At 50.8% G+C, this 21,398-nt stretch overlaps 2 protein-coding genes across 2 annotated transcripts in view; one reads left to right on the forward strand and one right to left on the reverse strand.

Moving 5' to 3' along the window:
* Positions 1 to 19: 19 nt before the first annotated feature.
* tubg1 (tubulin, gamma 1) lies at positions 20 to 7,080 on the forward strand. The gene is made up of 11 exons (XM_030345692.1): positions 20 to 316; positions 782 to 894; positions 1,171 to 1,338; positions 1,466 to 1,534; positions 2,597 to 2,676; positions 2,935 to 3,061; positions 4,152 to 4,238; positions 4,830 to 4,979; positions 5,351 to 5,503; positions 5,624 to 5,785; positions 6,081 to 7,080. The coding sequence occupies exons 1-11, from the start codon at positions 268 to 270 to the stop codon at positions 6,276 to 6,278; spliced, it is 1,356 nt and encodes a 451-aa protein (XP_030201552.1). The 5' UTR covers positions 20 to 267; the 3' UTR covers positions 6,279 to 7,080.
* Positions 7,081 to 7,452: 372 nt separating this feature from the next.
* Positions 7,453 to 21,398, reverse strand: part of plekhh3 (pleckstrin homology, MyTH4 and FERM domain containing H3) — a 36,316-nt gene continuing 22,370 nt past the window's right edge. Inside the window, exons 5-13 of the mRNA XM_030381382.1 lie at positions 20,953 to 21,110; positions 18,607 to 18,730; positions 17,943 to 18,240; positions 15,020 to 15,227; positions 14,639 to 14,766; positions 13,624 to 13,744; positions 12,224 to 12,697; positions 11,593 to 11,784; positions 7,453 to 10,391 (exon numbers count right to left, since the gene is read on the reverse strand). Of these exons, the coding sequence (XP_030237242.1) occupies positions 10,185 to 10,391; positions 11,593 to 11,784; positions 12,224 to 12,697; positions 13,624 to 13,744; positions 14,639 to 14,766; positions 15,020 to 15,227; positions 17,943 to 18,240; positions 18,607 to 18,730; positions 20,953 to 21,110 (1,910 nt within the window). The 3' untranslated portion in view covers positions 7,453 to 10,184. The remainder of the gene's footprint in view (positions 10,392 to 11,592; positions 11,785 to 12,223; positions 12,698 to 13,623; positions 13,745 to 14,638; positions 14,767 to 15,019; positions 15,228 to 17,942; positions 18,241 to 18,606; positions 18,731 to 20,952; positions 21,111 to 21,398) is intronic.

Raw genomic sequence — 21,398 nt, forward strand, 5'->3', positions numbered from 1 at the left:
CTATGCATTCGCCCGTCAGTGGGAGCGTTCCGTGACGCATTGTACGCCGCGTTTTGACCCAGCCACGCTGTTGGTTAACCCGTTCCTTTTGCGATGTTTCGTTTGCGAGGCTAACTGGAACGCGCCCCTGCCGTTCATGCGCAGTACTGGTCCTTACCAAGCGGGAAGACGAAACGGGGCTGTTGGTCGCTGCTACTGGTGTTGAAAACTGCCTTTTCTTCAGTTCTTTTAGCTAGCCAGCCGGCTGGAGAATCAACAGAGGATAACATGCCGCGGGAAATCATCACTCTGCAGCTAGGACAATGTGGAAATCAAAGTATGTTTTAAGTGAAACAAGCTTTAGGGCGTTATTGTTGTTAGCCACTGTATTGCTAGCCTGCTTAGTTGCGCAGAAGCTCTAACTTGACTAACGTTACAATGATCATCTTTAATGGCTACGGCAGCTATTTGGTAGTGTAATCGGTTATAACTTATAAGTTATAGAATATCGGTTCCCTATGCTTGGTTGTCAACCCAAACCTGGCCTGGCTTAGCTAGTTGCTGGCTTAGTAGTTTTGAATTACATGTGAGGCTAGATGTTGGTCCACACTAGAGACCGTGGATATTGTGTGACCTAAGTGTGGTATTTTCTTATTGATATTTCACTGGGATCCTTTTTCATATTGCTTTTTTCATATTGCTTTTTTTCTTCGTCGTTAACGTTAAACTAACATAGTTTGGATTAGCTGAATGACTCGAGCTGATGTTATGGTACAATAATATCCTCTTTTGCATTATATAGTTGGTTTCGAGTTCTGGAAGCAGCTTTGTGCCGAACATGGTATCAGTCCAGAAGGGATTGTGGAGGAGTTTGCCACTGAGGGCACCGACCGAAAGGATGTCTTCTTCTATCAGGTAGGCCAAGCATCCTGATATTGTACTGTGCATCTAAAATGGTCTTTGAGGAAAAAAGATGCGTTACCAGAAGGCTTGTCATTGACCTGGAGCGGTTGCTTATCTTGCATTCAATTAAAGAAAGTATTTGCTATAATGGATGCTATTAAATAGTAGTCAGCGCATGACTCGCCTGCCTTCTCCAAAAGTGCAGCTCAAGCCTGTGCCACTAGATGGAGCAACTGTCGCGTCCATCCATTTCACTTGACGCATTGACCGGTCCTTGTTACCCCACAGGCCGACGACGAACACTACATACCACGTGCTGTCCTGTTGGATTTGGAGCCCAGAGTGATCCATTCCATTCTGAACTCTCCCTACGCCAACCTGTACAACCCAGAGAACATCTACCTATCCGAGCATGGAGGGGGAGCAGGGAACAACTGGGCTAGTGGATATTCCCAGGTAACACCCAGACAATTACAAGATGCCTAGCGGGCGTCCCTGAACCCATCATTCCGAAATCGAAAGAAAATGTATTTTGTTATTTTGTGTGTTAATTTGTCTTTAATATTTTTTAAATGTTTCTTAGGGTGAAAAAATCCACGAAGACATCTTTGATATTATTGACCGAGAGGCAGATGGTAGTGACAGTTTGGAGGTGAGGTCCAATGACTCTTATGATCTCGTTCGCCTAGCAAAGGTATAACAACCTGGGTATGTGGAATGGCAAAAATTGTATTATCGTAGCATAGCAGCATCATTAATAAGTTATATGTGGGTTTATCAATAACTAAAAAAACAGCTAGCTAGAGTTCAGTATGAATCTGTCAAAATAACTGATTACCTTAAACAGATTGGCTACCACGGTTACTCTGTCATTAAGTTGCCTAAACCTCATCGTGGAATAAATGTCTTGGTTAGAAAGCATCTTCTCACTTCAAAGATCCCTTTACCATCATCCAAGGAGTCACGCAGATTCTCCTTGTGGATTGTCTGTGAAATGTGAAAATGATTCCACCATTCTCTTCACTACTTTCTATTAGGTCCTATCCTCCTGCAAACCTTAAGCAGAATGCATGTGTTCTTGTGGATAGACTGAACCACCTTTATAGTGCACCTACGCAGAACCCCCTTCCTGTCCACGTTTGCCTTCTTCAACCCACTGAAGCCCCAGCAGTCACCCTTGGTAGCACTATTCTTAGACTGGGTTTGAAGTTCTCTTCTACTTTTGCCAGCCAGCAGCCACCCATAAAACAACACTCCGGCTTCCCCTTTGAGCGAGCCGTGTGTGTGTGTGTGTGTGTGTGTGTGTGTGTGTGTGTGTGTGTGTGTGTGTGTGTGTGTGTGTGTGTGTGTGTGTGTGTGTGTGTGTGTGTGTGTGTGTGTGTGTGTGTGTGTGTGTGTGTGTGAGAGAGAGAGAAGGGTAGGTAGGCAGGCAGGTTGTGTGTGAGAGAGGGAGTGTGTGAGAAGTGTGTGTGTGCTGGCAGGGTGTGGTGTGTGGGAGGGCTGGTGATAATAGCCGGTCGCCTGCCGAAGGCAGGTATTACTGGGCCCTCCCGGGTGGGAGAGGGAGGCTGTTTGTGAGGTGGGGCCCTCACGCCCATTTATTCAACCGCCTAGGAAGGGGGGGCAATTTGACACCCACACACGACGCATATAGCCGCCTGTACGTTTTTAACCCTCAAACAGAAGAGGATAAAGGAGCCGTTTGTGCTTTCAGGGGTTTGTCCTGTGCCACTCGATTGCTGGAGGAACCGGTTCGGGCCTAGGATCCTATCTACTGGAGAAGCTCAACGACAGGTCGGCAGATATGCACACACCATAGTGTTTGACTTGATGTCTAAAAGTAATTAAAAAAACGACACTAGAATGCATTAAACTGTTATTTAAAGCTATATATTTTTTAAGCCCTTCATTTCCCTTGTTGTGTAGTTCTGTGATATGCACTTTGAATTGCAGTCACCAAACTGCTCTACTCTTCTTTAAATAAAGTCTTCATTCGAATGATTTGATCTATTCATATTCAATTGAACCGTTCCCCTGTGACCCCATCCTCAGGTACCCCAAGAAACTGGTGCAGACGTACTCTGTGTTCCCCAACCAGGATGAGATGAGTGACGTGGTGGTCCAGCCCTACAACTCCCTGCTCACCCTGAAGAGGCTCACGCAGAACGCAGACTGCGTGGTATGCAAGCAACGCGCTAACTTTGTGTTTGTGTGTCTCCCTCTCTTCTTGGGAAAGGGTTCAATGAAGTTTCCTGGTAGAATCATGCCGTGATGTTACACGGAAAAGGATGATGCTGCTCCCGTTGTGATTCGATTAAAGATACAGCGAGAGAAGGGGACGTTCACAGTGGTATTAACCTCAGAGTTGCTTTACTGCCTGGAGATTAGTTGAGTTGTATATGGATATACTGGATATGTTATTTGGAATTTCAAAGTTCAAAAGGTCAATCAAAGAGATAAGTAACAGGCTACCTTCCTGGTTAAAGGAAAAGTAACTAGCCATTAATCAGTAGTCTGGTAGTGCTTGATAACTTTTCCATCAGTGGCTATGCTTGTCATCGATGTCAACACTATTAATATTTAAACGGTTCCACAATTACGCTGAAACCTTTTTCCTTTTTGCACATTTACAAAAAAAAGTGAAAATCTATCAATATCCATATTTAATGATGTGTATGGAGCAATGTGTCAAATTTGGGTCTGGTAAAATAGATGCAGCAAAAAAACAAACATTTTTTCAGTAAAATGTGTTAAACATTTGCTCTTTTAATTTCCTCCAAAAGGGGGTTGGTATGGCTCGTCCAATATAACAAGGCAAGCCCTAGTGTTGTGGCATTGCCTACTTTTGATGAAATCTCAATTTTGTTAAATTTTTGTGCTGATTGTGTTACAAAACGACGCTCAGACTCTCTAATAATGTTTCCTCTCTAATACCTACTTCCTCCAGGGCCCCCTCTCAGGGCCCTCATGTTGATTCAATTAGCCAGGAAGCTAATAGAATTTGTCCCAAAGAATCGGTGCCCCTGTGGGCCCCGCCGTACAGTGTGCCTCTTGTGTTTGTTTCTGGCCCCAAACAACAGGCCCACAGTGTAGCCACTGAAGAGCTTCTCTTCAGTGCCTTCATTGCTTTAAAATACCCTCCTCTCCCTCCTTTTATTTTTGCACTGGTTCTTCGACGCCACATGGCCGTTTCCCCCTTGTTGTACGCTGCTCAATGGCCTTCCGTCTCCTTGAATTCCCGCGGAATGTTTGCTGTGTTTGTCACTTAGGTGGTGCTGGATAACACGGCTCTCAACCGCATCGCCACCGACAGGCTACACATCCAGAACCCCTCCTTCTCCCAGATCAACCAGCTGGTGAGTGTTGGCCCCAGGCACGCCTACAGACACAGACGCACCTGAAGTCTGGAGTTCAGCCACACCGCCTTGCACGTGACAAGAATGACTGTCTTTTCTTTCTTCCTCGAAACTAGTTTGGCCGGTCCCTTGTCAGACGGAAGTGTGTGTGTGTGTGTGTGTGTGTGTGTGTGTGTGTGTGTGTGTGTGTGTGTGTGTGTGTGTGTGTGTGTGTGTGTGTGTGTGTGTGTGTGTGTGTGTGTGTGTGTGTGTGTGTGTGTTGCGATGCAGACATGCATAGTTTCAAATTCCCTTACAAATTCACTTGCACCACATTTTTTCTACAGCCAGTTCGTTTTAGCTCCAAATTAGATTTTCTGCCTTTTTTTTTTTCTTTCCTTTTTTCTCCCCAGACCAAATTGATTATGCAAGAACAAATCTATGCTTGGGCCTGAGGTGGATAGGATTTGATCCTTTAGACATTATGTAGTTGAGACCGTTTTCTGATGGCTGCTGTGAAGAACTGGTGGTCTTTTGTTCTTTCAATGTAGCTTCCAGCTAAAGTTGTCACACTCAATCAAGCCGTTTCTAACGTAACGTTGTCACTCACAGGTCTCCACCATCATGTCCGCCAGCACCACCACCCTGCGTTACCCGGGTTACATGAACAACGACCTGATTGGCCTGATCGCCTCACTCATCCCCACGCCGCGACTCCACTTCCTGATGACGGGCTACACACCCCTCACTACTGACCAATCGGTTAGTACTGTTTTGTGGGCTTCACTCAAAGTAGCCACAGCAGTGATTAGGTTATTGGTTCCCAGTGATATTTAAATTGGTTGGATCCAAAGTATCAGTGGTGTCGTGTATTGGCTAGGGAGGTGGACACCCATCCAAAGGATACAGGGGTTTCCCCCCCAAGACCCACCCATGGGCATCCTTGATCTCTCACTCGGTCCCTGCTCATTTTCATGTATCTGTATTCACTGCAAGAAACTTTGTGTCTGATTTTAAAATGTCCTCAAAATGGCCAAATAGCAGCGATAGTGAACAACCTGAGCCGATTGCGAGCAGAGCATTCCAGTCCGGTCGGTTGTGTGACCGTCTTCCCCTTCCTCCCTCTGACCCAGGTGGCCAGCGTGAGGAAGACCACGGTGCTGGACGTCATGCGGAGGCTACTGCAGCCCAAGAACGTCATGGTGTCCACGGGGAGGGACCGGCAGACCAACCACTGCTACATCGCCATCCTCAACATCATCCAGGGAGAGGTGGACCCCACCCAGGTGCGTTTTCCTTCTGCTCCGTCATGCGCGGCGGGGGGGGGGGGGGGGGGGGGGGTTCCACTACTGTCTGTGAACAGGAGGGCAACTCACGGACGGGGTTTGTTTTTATGGTGTCTTCAGGTGCACAAGAGTCTGCAGAGGATCCGCGAGCGCAAGCTGGCCAACTTCATCCCTTGGGGCCCGGCCAGCATCCAGGTGGCCCTGTCCAGGAAATCTCCCTACTTGCCCTCGGCCCACCGTGTCAGCGGCCTCATGATGGCCAATCACACCAGCATCTCCTCTGTAAGTCGCCTCCCACAAAAGGGGGATCTCTTTTGTGATTTGTCTTTTCTTCTAGGGGATTAACGTAGTATTTTCTTCATTATCTTTCTAGTAAGGTCATTTAAGTGTTGACTCTTTAGTAAATACTCCAATGTTGAGGCTGACTCACTTTATTTTAGGTTTATCCACTTGAGTTTAGCCGTAATAAACATGACGTTTAATTGTTTGAGCACACTTTTATCCGAAGCGACCTTATGAAGTGAGTCTTAATCCAATCAAAGCAGCCTTTTTAACGATCCACCCGTTTGCCTTGCAGCTGTTTGAGCGGACGTGCCGGCAGTACGACAAGTTGCGGAAGCGGGAGGCCTTCCTGGAGCAGTTCCGTAAAGAAGACATTTTCAAGGATAACTTTGATGAATTGGACAACTCTCGCGAGGTTGTCCAGCAGCTGATCGATGAATACAGTGCAGCCACCAAACCAGACTACATATCCTGGGGAACACAGGAGCAATGAGAGCGCCTGTGCTCAAGTTCTCATCTAGCTACCCCAACACCAGTTTCTTTCTCCCCCCAGGATCCTGTATTTGCCAAGACTAGGGTTTTCAAAACCGTGTCAGTCTCGCCTTCCAGATACAACGGCACCCACGTTTTCCAATTGCACAAACACCAGCCATCTCATCTCTATAGGTTTTCTATTGCATGGCGTGTATCTGGACATTGAAATGCTTATCAGTAGATCGAATGGTCAAAACTAAGCCCGATATACTCCCCAAAAGCAACCCTGCCATTAGTGTAGTCAGGTGATCGATTCCTCTGCATTGATTCTTGTTTACTTCTGAACGTATCTGTGTCAGTATTCGATCCCTGTGGTTGTGAAACTGCAAATTTGCCACCCTTTCAAAACCTAGACAGTAATTTGCCCCCTTGTTGTGGAATTAGATAGTGCTTTGTGTCACTGATCATCAGATTTCATTATGCCATCCACAGAATTTATGACACGATGGTTGATCACATTTCCTGGGAGGGTCCACACTCACAAAAGCCTTTTGAAAAACATTCAGAGGTTCGGGGCTAAACATGCTCAAGGGTGTTTCCATTCAATGCAACTGCAATGCTGATGAATTGGTTAAATTGCAATGACACTCAAAACAGAGATTGTACAAAAGTCTGAGCTTTGTTTTTCATTGTGCCTGTATCTAAATATGACCGAAAAGAGTAACCAGTCAGCTCTAAGGTCATCAAAATGTACATACCATGTTGCTTTGCCTGTTGGACCTGTGTGAAATATACTTAATAAAAGTTGTTTTTTTACTAAATAGTTTGGGTTGTATCTGTTAAAGAGGGTTACATGCTCGGATCAGCCAGCAGTTTTCTTCAATCCCAGTTGTGAAATGTCAACCTAAAGTGGCCTTGTGTTATTATTGGCCAAGTAGTTTGTTTCTTCAGGTCTGTTTAGGCTCATTACCACAGGAGAACACCGTGGCACTTGGCAACGCCTGCTCACCCAGCCATTGTTTTGAACCAGAGAAGCCTTTCAAGTGGGTAGTGTTTGGAGCCATACTAGCTCAACCCAAACCGTAGCCCTCTGAAGTGCCAGATAGAAACAATGCTGGGGCATGATGGTTCCAGAGTGTACCCACCTGGAAAGCACATGATCTTTTGTTAAGGAAGGAAAAGACTTGCAAGGATATGGTAAAATGGTGCTCATTTATTAATTACATACAGTATTTATAGTTTTTATTGCACTTCCAAGTTAGCTAAAACAATAGTGCAATTAACAATACACACGTTACATAACGTAAAATACAAAAAAAAAAGTACCATGCATACAAACAAGCTTGAAGATAAAGCAGCAACCTCTGATTTTTCTTGTCCTTAGTCACGTGTGTTTGTTTGTGTGTAGCTCAGAGCTGCCTGCAGCTGCAGTAGAAAGCTAAAGGCCTGCAGGATGGCAGGAGAAACTAGCGCTAGCTGGCTTTGCAATGACAGTCAGCCACTGTGAGTGGACAAGTCTGCTGGAGGGAGGGTGGCTGGTTCGATTGTTAGGGCCGTAGATCAGATAATACTGCTAAAATACAATTTCCCTGCCCCCCCCACCCCCCCCCCCCCCCAAAAATACCAATCAATTTCCGATCTGAGATACTCAGATAAGTCTTACAAAAGTTGTACAAATACAGGTGGATCTCCCTACATTTTTGTCAAAAATATATTGGAGTATAAAGTAAAGGGGCATGACATGAAATAAAGTAGGAAGAGCAGTTATGGGGGGGGGGGGGGGGGGGCATTTTCTATATAAAAAGTGTCCCGACATCCATCTTTGGTCCATGATCAAACCCGTGACATGGCAGAACGTGTGCTCCAGGAGTCCAACTGAAAGACCCAGACTGAGAAACGAGGAGCAGAGCCGCCGTGTCCATACTGACAAGGGAAGGGATCTGTGAGTGCGTTTAACCTGGTTCCACACATTCATTACCTGCTTTGGAAGAAAGAGAAAAGTACCTATAGTTCTGGTACCAGTAGCAACATAAGCCAGTATTGAAAATACATCTAGATCCACATTTTAAAAAGACAGGAAAAAAAAAAAAAAAAAAAAGAGAAAGAAATATACAAAGTTAATGTCTAAACATAAATAACACAAGAACAGAATTCAATGGCCAGAATTAAAATAAAAAACAACGGTGGATAGGGATAAGTACACATCGTCAAGCTTCTCTCTCTCTCTCCCCCCCCCCCCCAAAATTTTAGTCCACATTCCTTGGCGGGCTTTTTAACGTGGTATCTCAACAGCTTCAAACAACCCCCTGCTTACGAAACCAAAATCATTTAATGAGGAGCAGAAGTCAATCGAACGCTTTGCCATTAGACACATGAAAGACAAATGACGTAAAAAACAACTAAAACAGAATTCTCCAAACAGCCAACAGTTAGTTTGTTTGTGGTCTTTCACGTTGAAAGCTGCAGCTAAGTAGAGAAGCCCAACTGAGCGACATGTCAGAGTCTTTGGCGAAGATAACGCTGTGCCTACAGTATATTCACTTCTTTCGCACGCACGCACACACGGGGGCGCGCACACGCACACGCACACGCACACACACACACAGGCCAGGCACGGTCTCTCCGTCTTCTCTCCGCATGTGCACAGGAGTCACGTGACTCAAACACGCAAAACATCCATGCACGTTGCACGCACCCCTCTCCCTAATAGTCCCCAGAGAGGTGGTGGTGGTGCTGGTGGAGGGGGTGGCGATGGTGGTGGAGGACAGAGTCTATACGGCGAGCGCAGCCAAAGTGACTGAGCTGCATGAGCTCCACATCTGGTTGCAGTTCCAAGTTCACATGGCCGGCTGCTGCATCAACAGTTCCAGGTAATGCAAGCCTGGGCTGGGGCTCTCATGAGCTGAGCCCCCGGGTCTCTGATGAGTGTGTCAGGGATCGGTGGTGGAAGAGGGGGGGGGGGGGGGGGTGGGCGGTGAATGAGTGATCGCGTATGTGTGTTGCTGTCCATGTGTGCGTGTGTATGCGTGCGTGTTTGTGTGTGATAAATCTCAGCGAGGGAAAGAGGGGGGGTTGGGACATGGGTTGAGGCAAACTTCTTCTCAACACTATTCCAGCAGTGAAAGAGGAAGGGGGGGGGGGGAGGGAGGGTCGCCTTTCTAGGAAAAGCAATGTCGGAATGGCACACATTGAGCCAGAGAGTGAGCCAGAGAGGCAGAGTGAGGAAAAAGGCATTTAGAGGGGGGAGCGATAGAGAGAGACCCAGAGAGCGAGGAAGAGGCATAGAGAGGTAGGGAGGCAGAGAAAGAGTCTTTCCCTCCTAAGCCGTGTCCAGATGGCAGTATTACCATGTCACGATGGTCTTCACATCGCCGCGGACTACGGGGTGTGTGTGTGTGTGTGTGTGCGTGCGTGCATGTGTGCGTGTGCATGTGTGTGTGTGTGCAGTAACACAGGTTGCGTGACAGGACAGAGTGGGGGGGGGGGGGGACGAGAGGTGGGTCAGGCTCATGACACCTCATCAGCGACCACATTGGTTTCTGCGGGCTTGAGGCCTCCCCTCGCCAAACGGCCTCCCCTCCTCTCCCCAAACACACACACACCGCCTTCCCTTTTACCCTCTCCTCTCCCTCCCCCCCACTCTCCCCCCCCCTCTCTCTTCCCCAGCCGTCGCCCAGGCTCCCTTCGCTGGAAAGCACGGCGAGGGTTTATTTTCACGGACGGCGAGTGAAAACAGCCCTCTCTTTGTTTTGGCTGCCGTGCCGTTCCCAGCAGAGCCAGGCGCTGGTTCCTGGGGCCTAGGGGGGTGAGGAGGGGTGAGGGAGGGGGGGGGAGGCCTGGGCTGGAGTGTCTGGGTGTGTATGTGTGTGTCGGGGATTGGGATTGTGGGGTGTGTGTGTGTGTGTGGGGGGGGGGGGGGTCTTCATCAAACCGAGTGCGAGGGCAGCTCCAGGAAGGTGGGGTTGTGCAGGTGGTTGAAGCCCACCTCCGTCGTCGTCGTCGTCGTCGTCGTCGTGCTCTCCGGGATGGCGATGCCCCCGTCCTCCCCTCCCACCCCCCGGCCTCCACCCTTCCCCCGCTGGCGACGGATGGCACTGAAATAGGCATTCATCAGCTGCATGATCTCAGTCAGCTGGGGGAGAGAGACACAGACAGAGAGGGAGAGAGAGAGAGAGAGAGAGAGAGAGAGAGGCTATGGTCAGTATGGTGGCCCATCTCAGTGTCTGTCTGGTTTTGTCACTGATGACTTTGGACAGATGATGATGTCATCCAGCTGCTGGAACACAGTGTCGGGGACAGTGTGCCTTGGCGCACTGAAGGAAACCACACGCACACACACACACACACACACACACATTTATTTTGGATTTCAACCCCCTCCCCCCGGGCCGCCTGTCAGCCATTGTTGTTCTGCCGTTAAGTGACAAGTCACTGGACAGTCGGCTGTCACGACGACGGGCACCCTCGGTCTAGCACCACTTAACGCCTTCCCAAAGTTCATGGGAGCAGGACAGACAAAAAAATATGAACGCAAACTCGGAGACAGGGACTGTTTAAGCCGACCGTGCCCTCGACGTTCAACCATAATCAACCCCCTGTCAAGACGCTTATCCCCCCGGGTGACCCGGCTACTCCAGGCTGGGGTTCATAAAAAGGCCGGGTTCCAGCCTGAACCGCCCTTCGGTTTGCCCTGCTGGCCCCCACAGCGATAAAAGAAATAAAAGCCACTTTTGTGCTTTCCATGAGCGATCACAGAAGCGATTTGTGCTCGACGTGGGAAGATGCGAGCGAGTGTGCGCTGTGTGAAAGGCGCGATTTGTTCTCCCCCCCGTAATTGCACGTCCCTTACGGGAGAATGCCCCGGTTTCTGAGAAATGTTTTGGCTAATATTTTAATATAACCACTGCAATAAAACTCATCTCCCCGCCTGTCACAATTTATGCATGGTAGCCGGAGTTTAGCGGTTCAGTTCGGGTCGACAGTGGCCAGAGGGGCAGGTTGTGAGATCTGCATTTAGGATAAATTAACAAGCCGGGGCTTTTATTATTTAAGAAAAGTCGGCCACAGAGCTGCAAGCCAAACGGCGGAAGAGGCAGCGCTTGCTTTTTCAGAGCTCGCCCCGACAGTTTAGTTATCATGCATTGGGGAGGGGGCGCGGAGGTGGGGGGGGTGTTAACCAGCTGCAGTCAGCTGAATTTATTACCTCCGGTGTTGTTGGTTGGTGGGTTCCAATTCAGCCCCCCCCCACCACCACCACCGCCGCCGCTCCGGGTCCCATCCCATCCCCTTCCTCTACCGCTGAACCCATAACGAGGGGGTCAACTATAGCCTACCTTGGTGGTCTCGAACAGCAGATCCCTGTCCCCGGCGGTGATCTTGAAGGTGTTGCTGTCCTTGACGCCGTAGGAGCAGATCTGGCCGTAGGGGAACGACTCCAGGGCCTCCGCCTCCCCCTGGCGGTACAGGGACACCGAGGTGGCGGCCACGCCCAGCCACAGCTTCTGGGAGAAGCTCCCTGTGGAGCTCTGCGGAGATGGAAAGCGGGTGAGGGGGGGAAATATCAAGAAGTATGGCGTTGAGTGTTGGTTGTGTCTGAAGGAGCTCCATCTGCCTTTAACTATACCCCTCACATTGGGTCGATTGTGAGTTTTTTATTTAACATTCGGCTGCGGGGCATTGGCTTTGTCGGAGGCATTAATTAATTTGGGATCAGATGTTATTTATCAAATTCCCCAGACAGGAAATGTGGGTTTCGCCGCAGACGACAACCGACACAATACCAAATTTCCTGTCTGGGATTCATTAAGTAACTGTTTATCGTATTTTAGCACTAGCGGTAGAAACACGAATGCAGGATGTAAATGTAAACAACCGCTGTTTAAATGCCTGCCTCTGTGCATGCGCGCATGAGTGTGTGTGTGTGTGCGTGCGTGCGTGCATGCGCGCGCAACAAGTCCCACTCACGATGTAGAAGTCCACCTCGTAGAGCGTGCACCCGAAGCCCGACCACTGGCGCGCGATGGCCAGGTACGCCGCCATGCCGTCGGCGCGGCTGTACCCCGCCAGCCCCTTCCAGCGCTCCACCACCGCGCTCATGACGGCCGCCGCCTCCTCCTTCAGCCAGCTGCGCAGGCGCAGGTCCTGCTCCACCTTCTGCTTGTGGGCGCTGGTCTGGCTCCACGGCGCCCCCGCCAGGAGGCCCGGCGCCACCGCCAGCTGGCAGTGGGGCGGGGGTCCGCGGGAGGCGGCGGTGGCGGCGGCCGAGAGGCTGAGCAGCACCCGGGCCTCCACCACGTGGCTGGGGAAGAGCTGGTCCAGCGGCGGGCAGGGCGCGTGGGTGCTGAAGTCCCCCACAATGCACTGCAGCCGGAGGGCCGCCAGGGCCTGCAGGTCCTCCTCGCCGGCGGGCAGCTGGCCGCGCACCACCATCTCGTGACACTGTGGCGCGCACGCACGCACGCACGCACGCACACACACACACACACACGCACAAACAGACAGAAACACACACACACACACACAAGGAAACACACACACAAACAGACGGACACACACACACACACACACACACACAAACAGACAGAAACACACACACACGGAAACCCACACACAAACAGACGGACACACACACACACACACGGAGAGAGAGCAAGAAGACAAAGAGCAGAGAGAGCGGAAGAGAGTTAACGAACGGCCCAGCGGTGTTCCCAATAATACCCACTTTACCTCTTTCCGCCAATTCACCGCACCCCGTTTTATTTCAACCCCCACCTCTTTTTACAACAGCCCTCGGGGGGGAAAACGCTCTAATGAACCCCAGCACTGGCTTCCTCCCACTCGTCCCTCTGCCTTCCTTCCCTCTCCCCCCGCCCTTTATTACAGCCAACTCTCTTAGTCATGCCTTATACAAAGCACGGCATTTTATTACAATTGCTGCCAGCGGGACTTAAATGAGCCCTGCGTAAAATGTCCAATCATGCTAAGAAATATGAGCAATGAGTTCTTGGCAGCGTTTGGGGGGGGGGGTTGTTAAACAGTAATCTTATTAACAGCACTTGTGCGACCCACTTGTGTCTTATGGCAACTCACGGAGAGAGAGAGAGAGAGAGAGAGAGAGAGAGCAGAGAGAGAGCAGAGAGAGGGGAGGAAGAGATGGAACGAGAGAGTGAGCGAGTGAGTGAGGGAAAGAGTGCGAGGGTGGTCTTCTCGGGGGGACCACCTCGCAGCTTCAGGGGTTCAAGGTCAAGTTCTTCTATCGTCCGATTCCCAGAACAACACACAAAGTCAGACCGGGGGGGGGGGGGGGGGGGCTGGAATGCTTATGAAAAGTCACCGGTAACAAACCCCGGTCAGGAGGGCATTACCTGTTCAAAGAGGAAGAGATACTCGATGCTTTCCAGCGATATGCCGTCTGCGTCCAGCAGGCAGTAGAGCTTGAAGCAAAGTTTCCACTGGCAGGGCGCCTCCGACTCTTTGCTGGAGAGGCTGCGGAACAGGGGAGGCACGGGCGTTGGAGAAGAAGGAAATAACCACCGTTCACAATGAAGTCATTCAGCCGAGGCTCTTGTCCAGAAAGGCCTTTTCTTGTGATGTTATGAATGGGCAGGTAGGGGGGGTTTAGGCCCAGGGATGGACACTCCGGGCATCGCGATGTTGGGCTTTCAAACCAGAAACCCCATCCTGTCCCACATGACGCAATCGCAAATATGTAATTCTGTTTTATTGTGTATAATGGGTTATATGCAGACACTGGTTCTGCAGGTTTCAGATCCAAAAATGTCTGCCACCGGGGAAGGAACAACAGCCAGGTTTGTTATGGCTTTTTTCTTTTTTTCTTTATGAGGGGATTTTCGTTCTTGCCAAGTTGAATGTTTACCCTGTCACTCTTTCAAGGCTGCGAGGAAGTCGACACCCACGGGGCAACACGGAACCCTTTCATTCCCAAAGAATGCCTTATCACCCGCATGTGGAGCAGTGTCGGCGGGGTAAATGACATCAGCCCTCACCTTGGCGGCGCGGGGAGGCCGAACCGGCTGTGGATGAACACACACTTCCCATCAGCGTCCGCGTTGGACCGAAGACCAGGAGGTGGGCAAGGCCAACGGCCGCAGCTAGTGAGGGCTGTTAATCTGTGGCCTGAGAGTCCGGGGGGTTGTGGGGGGGGGCGATTGAGACACAATCCGCCACTATGTTCACATGTGACACATAGCCAGGGGTGTGCGAGTGATTGATTGAGTGAGTGTTATTGCAGCGCGTTTGGCCCTGTGGTCCTCCCCTTTTTTGTAACGTCTCGTCACTTCCTTGTAACCGGTCGGTTTGCTTTTTTTTTAATTTGTGTTTCTTTTTTTGGGGTGCAATGTGTTGAGTCACTTTTCTAACCTGGTGAGGATGTCGGCGATGAGCGTGCCGCCGGCCACGGGCTGCTCCCACAATGCGTTCTGCTCGAACAGCGCAAACGTGTTCTTGCTCTCCTGCAGGCCGAGCTTCTCCTGCATCCGCCGCAGCACCTGACCAAAGACAAGGAAGGGACACGGATTATTTTCAATACACAGAACACACACAGACACACAGTCACACACACACACACAGACGTTTAAAATTCTAGAATACAAACATAATGTAAGAAGATCACAGCACTGATCATAAACCTAAAAGCAGCAAAGGTAAGTCTAGTTCTAAAAAGGACATTTGAAACGGACATGGACCTTGGACGGGGATATGAATATAAGAGAAGGCGGAAATAGTGAAGTGCGGCCAAACCTCATTGGCGGTGGTGTGGGAGTTGATGTAGAGCTGGCAGGAGCCTGACCCAGGGTAGTACACCGTGCACAGCATCTCCTGCCTGCTCATCAGCATCTGGATCTCCTCCCAGGACGGCACGCACTCCCGGCACTTGGTCTTGTCCAGGGCCTCGCCCACGAACGTCGCGTAGTTATCCATCTCAGACTCTGGGGTCTGACTCTGGATCCTGCAGGGGCCGGACAGACCAGACTTAGAAACAGAGAAACTGGACTTTGTGTGTGTGCGGTGTGTGTGCGGTGTGTGTTTGGTGTGCTTGTCCGTGCGCATCTACACACGTGCATGTTTTTATTTTTTGCGCATACATTTGTCTATGTATATGCGTGTGTTCATGTGTTGGCGCATACGTTTGCGCACATGTCTGTGTGTGTGTGTGTGTGTGTCTGTGTTTTCCAGTGCAAGTGTGTTTTTGTGCGCACGTCTGTCTGTGTCTGTGTGTGTCTTTGTGTGTGTGCATCCACACACGTGTTTGTTTTGGCATCTGCCCACATGCATGTTCCGAACGCGGTCCGCCTCGTGAGAGAGAAACGAGGGGAAAACTTGTTGACGGCGGTGATGTCAACGGCGGTCCAAAGTGTGTCGGGTGTTATGGTGCGATTAAAGGCTTTGCGTCACATCCCGACCCATTCCGAAACGGCTCTTTTATTTTCTTTTGGTTGGCAAGGCTCAAGAGTCAATGGGCCGAAGAATGACAAATGTGCTCGTTTTTTCTCTCGTTTGGGGACTTGGAGCGCTCAGCGTCCTCCCAAGTCCTTGATAGAGCGAGAGCGAGCGAGCGAGGGAGAGCGGAAAGAAACGGCAAAGAAAACAAGGTTGACTTTGGGCCGCGCACAGAATGGGAATAGGTTTCCTCTCATGTGAACCAGAATGACCTGTCGCTTCCTCCCAGCGGAGTGGCCGACAGAGCTAGAGGTTTGCGTGTGTGTGTGTGTGTGTGTGTGTGTGTGTGTGTGTGTGTGTGTGTGTGTGTGTGTGTGTGTGCCTGTCTGGGTGAAAATTAGGGAAATGCATAAGCCACCTTGTGCAGCTGGGAAAGGTGTTGAAATACACCAACAAAGCCGTGAGCTAAATCACTCTCAGCTCTCGGGGTTGTTTGGGAAAGGGGCAGGGGGAGGGGGGGAGGGGGGGTTATAGGAAGGAAACAATTACACTCGTGTTGTCCCAAAACAAACAGAGGATCGAGAACAGAGAGAGCGGGACGGAGAGTGACAGACAGAGGGAAGGAAGCGAGGGGCTTGAAAGAGTGGACTTTTTCCTCTGGGGTTGTCAGACAGAGAGAGAGGCCCTGCTATGTCTCCGGTCTCTTGCCTGGCCACAGGGTGGGTTCTGTCCAGTTAGAAGTACCCAACCAGGAATGTTCCACTGAGCCCTGTGTGACCAAACCATCCCCCCCCCCCCCCCCCCCCCACCGCCATCACCCCACCTTACCCATCTGACCACCCTTCCTTCCCTCCACCACTGCAGGCTTTATGACTTACACTCCCCCCCCCCCCCCCTCTCACTGGAGAAATGTGGGGGGGGAGGGGGGCAAGGGGCGGGGGGGGGGGGGTGGATCTCAGGGAAACCAAGAGGAGCTGGGTAGCAGGGGGGTGGGGGGGGGGGGTTGTACAATAAGGGCTGTCTGGGACCACTGCCCAGCTCCTGTCCCAGGCTATGTCCAGCTTTAACCGGAACACTGACCAACAGACCCACAGGCCAAGAGGAAGGGAAGGAGAGAGAGAGAGAGAGAGAGAGAGAGAGAGAGAGAGAGAGAGAGAGAGAGAGAGAGAGAGAGAGAGAGAGAGAGAGAGAGAGAGAGAGAGAGAGAGAGAGAAGAGATGGAGAGAGAGAGAGAGAGAGAGAGAGAGAGAACGAGAGGGAGAGAGAGGGTGAGAGAAAGAAGGAGAGCAAGAGCAAAAGAGCGAGCCTCTGCAACAATGTGTGAGAGAGTGCCAGCGTGAGACGTGGAACCTATAGGCAGAGAGCTTGCCTAAGTATTCCCACGCAGTTGCATACATATAGCATTAGCTTGATGGAGGACGAGGAACCCGAGGAGGGGCGTGGGGGTTGCGTGACTTTCCCCCCCCGCCAATACAAACGCATGGACAGAAACACGCAGCCTATTTAATGACATGGTGTCAGAAAAGAGCTCCGGGCGAGACAGATTACAGCGGCTAGTGTTGCCGTCGGGCGAGCTTGTCTCATAAAGACGCCGATTCAGGCCTGTAAATCACAGGGCCTTAGCACGCTCCCACGCACGCACGCCGACGCTACAACGCCATAGACTACTCTGTTTGAGGCCGGCGCCTGCTCATCGTCTACCGGACCCCTGGGATCCTTCTGCGCGTTAGACAGTTTGACCGACCTTCAACCAAACTTAGCGTCTCTGTCGCCGAAACTCAACTCGCAACAAGCTTCCAGTAACAAACTGCGATCAAATATAAACAAGCTCCTTTTAACTCTTAGCAAAAAACGCTACCCACTGTAAACAAGCTCCTTTTGACTCTTAACAAACTGCTATTAACTCTCAACAAACTCCTATTATCTAGAAACAGGCTCCTGTTAACAAACTGCTATTAATTATAAACAAGCTCATGTTAACTCTTAACAAACCGCTATACACTCTTGATACACTCAAATTAACTCTTGACAAACTCCTGTTAACGCTTAACATACTGCTCTTCACTGTTACCAAACGTCTATCCTAATAAACGTCTATTAACTCCATTAAACTCCACACACTGACAGGGCCTCACCATGGAACTCCCAACAAACGGCCACAAAGAGCAGCGACTGTAAAAGCAGAGACTCTCTCACGCTTGCCCTGATCCCGGGGCACGAAAACGCCGCCTTCAGACTCTCCCTCTCACAGAGTCTCCCGGCGGAATGGCGTCAGGCGTCTCACCTCTTGAGGTGGAAGCGCAGGTACTTGAGCACGGCGGGGCCGGGCAGGAAGGTGCAGCTCATGCAGGTGAGCAGCTGCCAGTAGCGCAGGTGGGCGGCGGTGTGCGGCTGGGGCGTGCAGCAGGTCTGCTTGGCCAGCTGGCAGTAGAGCTCGTCGCGCAGCGGCCGCAGGTCCAGGCAGGTCTGCAGCACGCCCTGGATGATCGGCACGGGCTCCCTGGCAGACTCCAGCTGCTGCAGGCAGTGGAAGAGCTTCACGGCCTCCTCGCGCACCGGCCCGTAGCCCTTCCCGCTGTAGTCTAGGTGCAGGAGGAGAGAGAGAGAGAGAGAGAGAGAGAGAGAGAGAGAGAGAGAGAGAGAGAGAGAGAGAGAGAGAGAGAGAGAGAGAGAGAGAGAGAGAGAGAGAGAGAGAGAGAGAGAGAGAGAGAGAGAGAGAGAGAGAGAGAGAGAGAGAGAGAGTTTAATGTTGTTGCACATGTTTTGATCCACAGTGTTTGATCCAAACTTTTTATATCGTGAGCTTTGAGTCCCGTCTTCCTCGTTGTCGTACAACAGCGAAGACGCGATGACCTCACTGAATCTATAATCCACCGACGTATCTGTCCACACACTTTCGTGTACCATGCGATGATGCGCGGTTACAGAAAGCACTTTGAAGGACTCACATTTGTGCTCTGCGCTGCCGTAGGGGAAGGGGAGCAGGGGGGCGTAGAGCGGCCCCTGGGTGTACTTCAGGATGGGGTTGTGCTGGTAGATGTGCTCCACAACCTCCGGGTTGAACTTGTTCTCCTGCAGGAAATGACACGCGGGGGCGGAGCGGGAGAACAACATGAATAGATAGAAAGAGAGAGAGAGAGAGAGAGGGAACACAGTGCATTCATATGGCTTCAATATGAGCGGAGGCCTGTCTGGAAGTGGGTGGGAGGGAGGGAGGGAGGGAGGGGGAGAGGGAGAGAGAGATTCAGAGAGAGCGAGAGAGAGAGAGCGAGAGAGAGAGAGCAAGAGAGAGAGCGAGGGAGCGAGAGAGAGAGAGACAATCCGACCGGGGTCATGAGTCTTATGAAGAGAAGCGAGTTTCGACAAACTACAGTGGAAGTGTGATCAAAACTTGTGATAGATTGTGCAGGCGACTTTGTGCAAGCGTTAATGCATCTCACTACAGTGTGCCCTTTGGTAGGGGGGGGGGTTCACGGGTTGCTACTGCACTACAGTGCTCTGTAGTGAAACACCTGTTGCCCATTAGTAATGTTGCCACTGGATTCCCCCCCGTCCCGTCCCCCGCCCCCTCATCTATAGCTACGAGACAGGTCTCCACTGCCCCTCCTTTGTGGGGCAAAGTTGACACATTCCTGCGAGTGCTCGGTTCACCGTGGTGACAGATTGACCCGTCTGGTTAGACCGGTACAATGAGGTGTAGTCCCCGCGCTAAATAAGACACGCACAGCAGGATACCAAAATCGGTACAGTCAACTCATAACACACACACAAACACACACACACCAATACACAAATCGCAGAGATCGTACGGACTGTTGCTTCTTCTGTGAGAGGCGGAAGAGTTTGAATCAGCAGCCTCAACAAAAGGTCTTCTCATTGGAGGAGGAGAAAGTTGATCTTGGCCGTGATTAAAAGATTAAGCAGAGCAAACGCGGAACTTCATTACCACAAGACCGGCGCGCTGATCAACGCCTTCCACTATTACCTCGCAAGCGTGAGCGTATACACATGGGTGCATGCGTGCCAAAGGGGCGCTATAAAAGCAGGGGGCACCGATGGAGATACGGTAAGGCGTATCTCCACGTCTACGGGGTCCTCAAGCAGGGGTCCAGACGAGAGAGGAATGAGGCGTCTGAAGCCATCTGAGGGGGCCGGCCTAGGGGCCCTTCATGCTGCCGCAGCAGACGGAGCGGTCAGATTAACCACTCGTTATGAGATTAGGGGCCTGGGGCTTGGAGGGGGCATCGCCTGAAGACCCAGCAGGGTCCTTATCGGACCCTGCTGGTTCACACAAGGAAGTCCCCTCGCCGCCGCCAACACCCCCCCACCCCCGCCCCCCAGCATCTGTCTGGGGGAGAAGTGATGTAAGCGCCGTTATCCGTCTGGTTAGTGAGATTCCTCCATGCGGTGTTCTCAGGCAGCCCCTGCTATATATTATCAAATGTGACGCATTTGATATAAAGTGGCACTAAAAGGTCTACTCTTACGGTATAAGAGGTTCTCAGTGCGCAGGAAAGGAATCCGTTTTATTTTTCTCTCTTCTATATTTAATCAGAGGTGCTTCAACAGTTCCTAGAAGTGCAATGTAATGATTACGGTGAACACGGCGCTCCCTGAAGGCAGACGGGGCTGAAATCAGTATACCGGGAAATGGTCCTCTGGTTTATTTTGGCACAATCGACTCGCTAATGAAAACCCCTGAATGCGCACAGTCTCTGTGTGCAGAAAGAAGGGAAGGGAGCCCTTTCATCTCCCAAGCCCTTTACCTTTGGAAGTATTGGGTACCTGAAAATGATCCTTGTTTTGTGTTGCTTCCTAAAATAACCCTCTGAAAGCCTTTCGCCAGCTCAGCGGTGTGTCGCCCGTGGGCTGTGTTCTGCCCTCGTGCAGTGGAATAAGATGAGGTCGTTTGACAAAGAAAGGCAAGGCAAGGCAGTCAGAGGAAACTTTGGACCCCTGGCCTCCATGCGTGTGCCTGTCAGGTTACCATGGTTACACACAGACAGAGAGAGAGAGAGACAGAGAGAGAGAGACAGAGACAGAGACAGAGAGAGAGACAGAGACAGAGAGAGAGAGAGAGAGAGAACTTGTTGCTTGTTTTAGGGCAGTCCTTGTCCCTGACAGTTTAGCAGCAGCTGTGCAGCCGTTCATTTGTATGCTGTAGTGTGCACGTGTGTCTGTCTGTGTGCACGTGTGTCTGTCTGTGTGCAAGTGTATGCTTTACAGTTTGTATGCATCTGCATGCTGATGACACACACACACACACACACACACACACACACGCACGCACGCACCTCGATGTCCCGCAGCAACAGCTGGGTGGGCGTCTCCACCGGGGCTTTGGTGTCGATGACCTTCTGCACGGCGCACGCCCAATGCACCGCCTCGTTGAAGTGCCGCGTGTAGAGCCGGTAGCAGTGCTTGCGTCCGTACACCGTGAGGCTCCAGTACCCTGCGACGCGACAGGAGACACAAAAGGCCAGCTCTGGTTCAGCAGACAGGAACGATGGGTGGCAGTGTGTTGGTTCTGCTTTTTTTTGTTCAGACCGGTCATTGGGAAGCACGTTGGGGTTCGTAAGGACACCTCAAAAGGTTCATTTAGGTCAGGACGCTGGAGGATCAGGAACAGTTCCTGTTGTTTTTTTTACTTTTACTTTTTCTTTTGCAATATTCTAATAAAAACTCAAGTGTGGTTTCATGGACCAACGCGAAGCTGCATTTTATCACAAACAGTAGTAGA

This window comes from Gadus morhua, chromosome 2, assembly GCF_902167405.1.
Source record: "Gadus morhua chromosome 2, gadMor3.0, whole genome shotgun sequence".
NCBI lineage: Eukaryota > Metazoa > Chordata > Actinopteri > Gadiformes > Gadidae > Gadus > Gadus morhua.